At 39.2% G+C, this 9,746-nt stretch overlaps 1 protein-coding gene across 1 annotated transcript in view; it reads left to right on the plus strand.

The window, feature by feature from the left end:
* ATP6V1H (ATPase H+ transporting V1 subunit H) overlaps positions 1-9,038 on the plus strand; it is a 31,462-nt gene extending 22,424 nt beyond the window's left edge. Inside the window, exons 11-14 of the mRNA XM_053396157.1 lie at positions 979-1,104; positions 2,731-2,832; positions 4,067-4,180; positions 8,659-9,038. Of these exons, the coding sequence (XP_053252132.1) occupies positions 979-1,104; positions 2,731-2,832; positions 4,067-4,180; positions 8,659-8,719 (403 nt within the window). The 3' untranslated portion in view covers positions 8,720-9,038. The remainder of the gene's footprint in view (positions 1-978; positions 1,105-2,730; positions 2,833-4,066; positions 4,181-8,658) is intronic.
* Positions 9,039-9,746: the final 708 nt, after the last annotated feature.

Consider the following 9,746-nt stretch of genomic DNA (forward strand, 5'->3'; position numbering starts at 1 on the left):
AATCAGAATTGCTATGCCTTCAAAAATAAAAGAAAATGGCTCTGTGGTTTTATATTTGGCTAAGCACCAAACTGGGGGACGCGGGTGGCGCTGTGGGTAAAACCTCAGCGCCTAGGACTTGCCGATCGCATGGTCGGCAGTTCGAATCCCCCCACGGCGGGGTGAGCTCCCATCGTTCGGTCCCAGCTCCTGCCCACCTAGCAGTTCAAAAGCACCCTTAAGTGCAAGTAGATAAATAGGTACCGCTTTCTAGCGGGAAGGTAAACGGCGTTCCGTGTGCTGCTCTGGTGCCGGTTCTCCGGAGCAGCGTCGTCACGCTGGCCACGTGACCCGGAAGTGTCTGCGGATAGCGCTGGCTCCCGGCCTCTAGAGTGAGATGAGTGCGCAACCCTAGAGTCTGGCAAGACTGGCCCGTACGGGCAGGGGTACCTTTACCGTTACCTTTTAAGCACCAAACTGTTGTTGACCTAGGTTATTAGAAAATGACCATGCACATACATAGTTAAAAGATTCTAACGGCTAGATTCCCATTTTCCAAAGCTGGTTGTGTGGCCTGGGAGAGGAGCACATGTTAATCAGAGTAAGGAATGTTTTCCCCATTATGGCAACTTCCTGGAAGCAAACTGCAAATTGGATCTGAATGTCCTAGGCTACAATCCTATCCTTGTAATGCAAAACTGTCAGCAGCGGAGAAAAATCTGGAAAAATTGACTCCTTTAGCTTCAGTCTGGCCAAATTAGAATTCATGGTAAATAGGCCACGTTCATCCCAATGAAAATATGCTGCCATTTGTAAATTGTACTTCTATATTTATAAGTGTTCATACTTATGCTTGTAAGTGCCACTTACAATTTTTGTAAAACGCTTTACAAAGAATCCTAAGTGCAGTGGGAGGTTTGGATGTGCTGTTTGCTTTCATATATTGTCCTTGTGCATCAGATTTATTCCTCATTCTCTTATGTTCGGTTTATTTTGCAGTTCGTTTGATGAATATAGTTCTGAGCTTAAGTCGGGGAGACTGGAGTGGAGCCCTGTTCACAAATCTGAGAAATTTTGGCGAGAGAATGCTGTGAGATTAAATGAAAAGAATTATGAACTGTTGAAGTAAGTTCTTCTGATATATCCCTGCTTCAGTTGAATTGTTGTGTTGCTCAGAGTAACCAAAGTTTCATTTAGGGTATCTGCATAAGGTAGAGGGACTATAATACCATTTTCAATAAAAGGTTCCTGTCTTAGAAAATGTCTCAAGTGAGCACAGTGAGAGAGAGAGAGAAAAACTTTGTTGCTTTGTGTGGTATGGAAACTAAATTGGGAGCCTTAGCTCAGAGGGCTGTATACAGGTCCCATTAATGCAAGGACTTATTCCTGCACAACAGGACTTCCACTGCTTCTTCCTGCAGCACCCCCAATCTGTTCTTGGTGTTCTGCCAGCCCTCTGGAGCAGATTTCTTTTGTGGAGCATGAAGGAAAGGAAGTCCTGTTGCACAGGTGGAAGTTCTTCTGCTAATGACACAATTTCATAGGACACAATCTACTGTTTTCTTTTTGGAGCACAAGTGAATTTGTAAGAGCATTGGCTTGCTTCTTAAATGAAATGTGGCTTGATTCTAGAACAGCAAATGTATGGTTTTGATATATTTAGACACTTCCTTAAGATTGCTGGAAACTATTAAAGATTGGGTTTGCGGCTAATGGCTGTGATATGATGTCCCTCTCCCCCCCAAAAAAGTTTTTCCCCCATCAGTATCCTTATCACTGCTGTAGCATCCAAATGTAGCATAAAAATCTGTTCATAGTAGTGTCATACTTGCCTGTTCAGGAATATGCATTATTCATTCCAAATGAGATAATCAGTCAAGTGTCTGTGCTGTGATGTCTTGGCTTCGATGCTTCAGCTGTCTCTAGATACGCCTTGCAGATCAAAAGGCTTAGCTGAGCATGAAGCAAAGTGGTAATTATTAGCAACACTGGTTTTGTCTTCATTGAAAGTTGAGCTAACTTAATTAAGTATATTATTGGTTTCTTTAGTTTATCGTTCAGTGTACAAATCCTGAAAAGATATCTGTGAAATGAGTACAGTTTCCTCTCCCCACAAAGGCTTATTTGAATTTTTGCATGGCAGATTTTAATAAGATTAGAATTTACCAGAGAATGTATTAAGAATTTACAGCTGAACACATTTGCTAAATATGTGTTGGACATTCATTACCTAGATGATTTGGGATAGCATTCAACTAAGTCATACTTGGAACCGACTGACTGAAATCAGTGATGTTAAGTTAGTCGTGACCAAGTCTATTGATTTCACTGGGGTGGAATCTACACGCATGTTAAAAACATTGTGAATATGCTTTTTTAAAAATCATTTTGAAAAATGCATTGAATTTGCTATAGCTCACAGTCACCATTTAGTGTCACAATTGTATACTGCACTTTACAACACATTCAAAACATTTTATTTGCAGCGAGATGAGCGCCGCAACCCCAGAGTCGTCCGCAACTGGACTTAACACTCAGGGGTCCCTTTACCTTTACCTTTTTAGCTGAGTCCTGGTGTACCCTGAGTGTGATTTTGAAATATCTCTCAAAATATTTGTGTGAATCTAGAAAAGTTTTCTAGTACTGAAGTAACATGGCAGAGGTTTATTGAGTTTTATCAATTTTTTGTATGCTATATTTTGTACACTCCATAGTGAATAAGGATCTTGTATATTTGCAATCCTATTGTAGAATCTTGACAAAGCTTCTGGAGGTATCAGATGATCCTCAAGTCTTGGCTGTAGCTGCTCATGATGTGGGAGAATATGTCCGACACTATCCTCGAGGAAAACGGTGTGGAAGGCTTTTTCTTATCTTTGCTTAGCACCTGAGTTAATACAAGGGCCATTGCTTATGACACAAGGAACAGTTAGTGTAACCTTTTGTTAGACCTTACTATAAAGCATCAGTGGATGGTTTAATTTGATTTTATATTTATGCATGTGATATGCTTTCAGTAACATTTTTATATGACTATTTGAATTTTATTAAGTATTGTAATTTTTAGTGAATGATGTCATGTAAACATTTTGATGATATGAGCTGCTTTGATCATAGTTCACAATGGAAAATGGCATACAAATCAGTTGAGCTAAAATGGACTGAGATGTTTGTGCTGAAGAAGCACCCACATTTGCTTTCCAAACTAATCTTACTTCACCAAACCTTTATTAGGCATTACAAGTATAGTCCATCATAAAACATCCATATATAAATTTTTAAAATATACAGATAAACAGTCATGTAAAATATTTAATGACGAGGATTTTCATTGGGATTTCTTCCCACTGAATAGTGCCATTCACCACTCTAAGAGAGACTATTGACAAAAAACTCAGCCACCCTTGCAGTTACTTCTGGGTTAATGTCAGACAGATAGTCCGATATTTTCATTGTGTCGTGATGTTAGATGACCCAAAAAAGGGACTAACAAGCCTTATTAGCTCGTTGTGCAATGGACAGTAGAAAAGGATATGTTCTACAGTGTCTGGCACATTCAAATATCATCTACAATGTCTATCATTTTGGGGATGTTTAAATATCTGCCCTTGACAAAAGCTGAGGGGAAAACGTTCAATTGGATTAACATTAGCGTTGGGCTGGAATTATTTATTTTGAGACCCTGTTACCTGTTGTATTTAAACCATAGAACTTGGGGGAGCAAATTTTATGTACAGCTGACTCGATGTTTTGTTTTTCCAAACTAATCCATGTGCCTTATTAAGCTTTCGATTAGGAAGTTTTAAGACAGCATATTGAAGCTAGTTGAGGGGAATTCAGTTGAAGTAGTAGACAGTGGTGGGGAATCTTTACTGACAGGCAGTCAGGATTCTAACCTCCCCCACCTCACACATGGGTCTGCTGGAAATTCGTGGTGTTGGTACTGTAAAGTAACTTAAAATGGTGTGAGGTTGGCGGCTGCTAGTAATCAGAAGCAGAAGGAAACTTGAAAACACACAACACCCACCCACCCCCACACCCCTGACCACTACCTCTCTCTTACCCATGCTCTCTTCTCTTCTTGTAGTGTGATTGAGCAACTTGGTGGAAAACAGCTTGTAATGAACCACATGCACCACGAAGACCAACAGGTTCGCTATAATGCCTTGCTTGCTGTGCAGAAGTTGATGGTCCACAACTGGTATGTGACAACTCACTTTCACTTTGGGGATTTTATTTTATTTTGTTTTGTTTTGTAGATTTATATACCACCCTTCATCTTAAGATCTCAGGGCAGGAGTTCTTTTTGGGAATGTGTGAAACTCAAGTCCTAAATTATGACATGCCTCTCGGGGGTTACAATAAAACTTTGGTACCCTCTACCACTGAAATGATAACAATTTTAGAATTAACTCAGCAACTGGCAGTAGTGTCATTGTTAAGTGAAATTTAGCAGCTCTTCTGCTGTCTTTTTTCACTATTACCCCCCCATTTTGTTATTTAATGAAAATTGAAGTAGACTGTATAAAACAGAATATATTATTATTCCTTTTTGTTTCCTGACATTTAGAATGCCTGATATTTTCAGCCTTTAATTGTGTTTCCATTAGAATTTCCTGCAGCAGGATACATTTATATGTCCAGCAGATCTTTGGTGAACAGAAATGCAAGATGCATTTGTATTTTTCTAATAGATGAACTGAAAGAAATAGATTCTTGTTAAAAAGTTGTTTAAAGGTTTCTGAACTGATTTGTTTTGTTTAACAAAATGTATGTACAACTTGCTTGTTAAAAAAAACAAAACCTTTTTTTAATGGTTTATAAAACATGAAATATATTGATAAAACATGGTTAGATACAGGTATCAGTAAGCATTCGAAGGTGATTGAAATGAACAGTAGCTAAAAAGAGATAAACTACATGTACCTTCTAAATGTCTGGATAGGGTTGCCTGAGCAAAAATGTTTTAAGCAGGTGCCGAAGAGAGTATAGCCTGCCAGACATCAAAAGGCAGAGAGTTGTAGGTGCTGTTAAATGAAACAATTTATTTCTTAGGATAGTTTTATAAACTCTTGTGCACAGATAAAGGGTATTAGGCCACAGATTCTTTAGCCTTGTTTCTTAATGGCTTGGGGGGGGCACTTTTTCAGCTGTAGCAACTTAGTTGAAACTTTTTGCAAGTAATGCAGGCACAACAGTAGCACATCCCCTCCATGAACTACCCCATTATATTTTGTAAAATTTATATACTAGAGAAAAGGCAGACAGCCTGCCTGCCTAGTATATATCAGATCATTACAGGCTATTACCATCATCCTATTCCTTGGAAATGGAATAAAGAATTTCCTAATGTCATTCTTCAAGATGCATAATCCACTACTCCTGTTACCTAACCACTATAATCAACTACTTCTGGCCTGTGTATACTGTAGAAACTTATACAGAAGAGAAGTTTAGCATGGTAAATCTAACTTTGTAGTGTTGCATTAGTTTCCGTTTCCTGTCATGGCCTTTCAGAAGGCCTGCAAGGCTTTTACCTCTGTACTCTTTCTGTGCAATTGAAAATGCAAGGAATACAGTTGTACCTCCATTTACGTAACCCTCTGGTTACATAAACTTTGGGATGTGCCCGGCAAACCTGGAAGTATTTTACCAGGTTTTGCCCTGCGCACATACGCAGAAGCAGTCCTCAGGTTGTGGAAATCTCGGGATCTGACCAGACCTCCAGAACGGATCCAGTCCACAACCGGAGGTACCACTGTAATGACAAAGAGCAGAGCCCACATCCTGGTTTTATCCTCAGCATCACGTAAAAACAGAAAATTAATTGATCAGCAGCCCACATTCGTACTATGGTACAATTTATGTCCCAATCCCATTGTGAGGATGGACTTTTTAGACCACAGGCAAAGAACAAGGCTCAATATAGAAAGAATCACTGTCTGTGGCCTCAGATCTTTCCCTTCCAGGTAATAGTCCCCCCCCCCCACCTCAGTAAACTTCAGTACCCAGCATTTCTCCCATAGTAGTTGTTTCTCTTGTAGTCCCATATTCCTTTCCATCCACTCCAGTTTTTAAAATGAAAATACCCACTGTTTGGAAATATAACTTTGTGGATTGTTACTAAGAAGGCCTATTACTGTGTCACATTTTTTGTCTCGAATCTCTCATCCACATGGGAGGCGGCTACATAATTCAATCCATTATATCATAGAAAATTGGAACATAAAATGAGGTGAACGTTGTGGTTAGCTCTTTGCCAATATATGTCCCACCAAGAGTTGCATCTGTTTGGTTGTGGTCAGCTGGATCATCAAGCTGTGTTTCACTTAGGTTTCAATTCTACACTCTACTTACCTTTTAAGGCCCTATGAGGTTCAACAGGATTTAACACGCGGGTGGTGCTGTGGGTTAAACCACAGAGCCTAGGACTTGCTGATCAGAAGGTCGGTGGTTCGAATCCCCATGACCGGGTGAGCTCCCGTTGCTCAGTCCCAGCTCCTGCCAGCCTAGCAGTTCGAAAGCATGTCAAAGTGCAAGTAGATAAATAGGTACCGCTCCGGCGGGAAGGTAAACGGCATTTCCGTGCGCTGCGCTGGTTTGCCAGAAGTGGCTTAGTCATGCTGGCCACATGACCCGGAAGCTGTACGCCGGCTCCCTCGGCCAATAAAGCGAGATGAGCGCCGCAACCCCAGAGTCGGTCACGACTGGACCTAATGGTCAGGGGTCCCTTTACCTTTACCTTTAGACATGTATAGGTCTGCACTGTTAATAATTTACTTTTGTAGCAATTGATGGTTCTATAAAAAACACAACCCTCAGAGTGAGGAAAGTACAGCAAATACATCGAAACCTGGTACAGTTAGGTAATTTATCTGTGATACTTTAATAACTGAACCAATAAAATGCACAATTGACTATATATTTAACTGGTTTTGAAAAGTCAAGTAATTTAGGTACTATTGCTTTTAAATAGGATTCTGAAGCAATATGACATCGATGATGAAGCTGTTTCTAAATTAACAAGCATGTGAATTTCTGCTCTGCGACTCATAATTAGCTCTGCAGCCATGTGAAGCCACATAAAATATTTTTATGTTTGAAATGAATATTCTATATCTTCCCCTGTGAGTTTCTCAATACATCCCTGTATTTCCCCTGCTGAAAAACACATCTTGTACTTCACTCTTTCTGGGGTTTCATTTTGGGATACTTCTCCACACCTCTTGTTTAATTAATGTTTGTTTTTCAGTCTCAGTATTCCAGAATTTCATACAGGGGAACTGAAACGGCATTTGTTTGCCAATGACAGTAATTTATTTTCAGATTTCTATATTGAAGGAAATGGTACTTTAGACTGTGTCTCAAGCAAAGTTTAATTAAGGTTCAGTCAGTCACAATTTATTTCAGCTTCTTAAAATTAGGTTGCTATGTGTAAAACTGCACAAATTTGTTTTCTGTTCAGCTTGGTAAATGTGTCTTGATTCATGTAGATTCATATTGGATTACTGAAGCAAATAAAGCATCAAGTCAAATGTAAATTAGTGAGGAGGTTTAATTTAGAAGACATCTTTAATCTAGCATTGCAGTATAAGTGAAGACCTTAACAGCACTTTACAAATAAAAACCTAGACATGATTGAGCCAAAGTCCAACACCAGCCAGCCAAATTTTGTTGTATGCTGATATAAATGGAGGAGAGTGTTAAGAATGTGTTTTTACACTTTAAATCAATGGGATATTCCTAACTTTCTCCCACTTTATACCTTTGAAAGTTTTGCCCCTCTCTTTATTGGACTGGGCAAATGTGTACCGATATGCTTTCGAAAACTGAAAACTTGAGTATCAAATTAGTTGTAGAAGAATCTTGGTACAGAGAGATGTGAGCAACTGAAATTTCAGTGTGCATATTTAATTCTCTCAAGGTCACTGGGCTGCATCTCGGTTAATACAGCATCTGCTTAGCATGCAGAAGTTATTAGGTTCAATCACTGGCATATCCAGGAAGGAATGGGAAAGACATCTTTTTGATAATCTGGATAGATGTTCCCAGTCCATCTAGCTCAGGAAGGTTTTAACTCTGTAGAAGGCATCTTCTGATGTTCCTATGCTTTTACATAAACTGGATGGAAGGAAAGCTACTAAGTGATGAGCAGCAGAATGGTGTGTTTCAAGATGGTTTGAAAGGTGGCAGCTGGAATAAAAAGCACGAATAAAAAGCTAGCTCTGAGTAGGCAAATTACATGAGCAGCACAAGCAGAACAGTACCATCTCGTCAGTTTGAGGCAGGCTGTATTGTTGCCATTTTGCTAGAAGAAATTGTACAGTCTGCCTGAATTCTCTAGCCTAAGCTGATCTGTTTTTCTAATTCTAGGAAATGGTTGCACATGTTCTGAGATTTAACATAAGCAGTAAAATCTGAAAGTATCACAATGAAACACTTTGCTGGTATAAACTAGCATGGCTAATGTTCAGAATATATATTTGTTGTTTTTAAATGTAAAATTCAGACCTGAGGCATTTAGTAAAACTGGCATCTCAGTGGAACTGCTGTGGGCTAGTTGAGGCAAGAAATTCTTTTGAAAACAGTAACCGCTACTTATTTCCTTCAGAAAACTCTCATTAAGTATTCATCATTGGTCCTTTAAAAATGTCTCGCCCACCCCTTGTTTTCTTTCAGGGAGTATCTTGGAAAACAGCTACAGTCAGAGCAGCCTCAAACTGCCACAGCACGAAGCTGAGTCTGTCCTTTGGCGGGAAATAACTGGAGTAACAATTGCTATCTTGAAGTGCGAGTAAGAAAATGATGTGATTGCAGTTTCTTCACTGCCTACCCTGCTATTGTGTAGATTTCTTCCCTGTTATTCTTCTAGTATTGTTGCCAGGGGTAAAAACTAATCTAGTAAACAGTTTTTGGCAGTTTGCTAGCTGAAGCCCTTTAATATTGCAAAAATATACAAGAAATATAGCTGATATATGTTGCCTTTATTTTATGTATTTATTGTCTCTAAATAAGAAAAAAAAGAACACAAAGCATTAAAGAATAATCATTCCATATCATTAATTGTCTCTGTGTTGCCTGTTCTTCACTTGGCTATGAATAGTATTGTTCGGAAAGCAACATTTCAATTAATTTAGTTGACAGAATGATTGTTAAAGCTACATATGAAAACAGTAAAAGCCAATTATTCATCCTCACTGGTGTTACCAAGAAGCTGGAACTCTGTATGTACATATTCTGAGCAATGAAAACATTGTCGTGGCCACCAAAGTGAACCACACTCATGGGAGCTGTAGGCACGTGCCAATCACCCAATTAACTCCAGAAATCAAATGCAACAAACACCCTTAATTTGGTCATTGGTCTCCTTTTGTGAGTAAATAGCTTCCACCTGATAAATATATCTTGCACTATCCTATTGCATTTTCAGAGAACTCCCAAACTTACCTAGTTTCAATGAAGGCAAAGAGCATCATGCTAAAGATAACAATAAATTGAGGACTTTCTCATGTGGTATGACCATTAACTTGACCTAGGATGTCCCTGGAATCTCTTTTGTACCTTGGACTCTTTGGTCAAGCCTTTGTGGGGGGTGGGGTTGAATTTAGGGAGAGGTCTTATAATGTTTCCCTATCATGGTACATCTTCCATTCGTTCTCCTTTTTGGAATGCTCCCACACCACTTCTTTTCAGATGCTGTACTCCTGTGATAGACCATGGGAGATGACTTCTTTATTCCCTCTGCATAAGGTTTATCTAGATTCTTT

This window comes from Podarcis raffonei, chromosome 7 (assembly GCF_027172205.1).
Source record: "Podarcis raffonei isolate rPodRaf1 chromosome 7, rPodRaf1.pri, whole genome shotgun sequence".
NCBI lineage: Eukaryota > Metazoa > Chordata > Lepidosauria > Squamata > Lacertidae > Podarcis > Podarcis raffonei.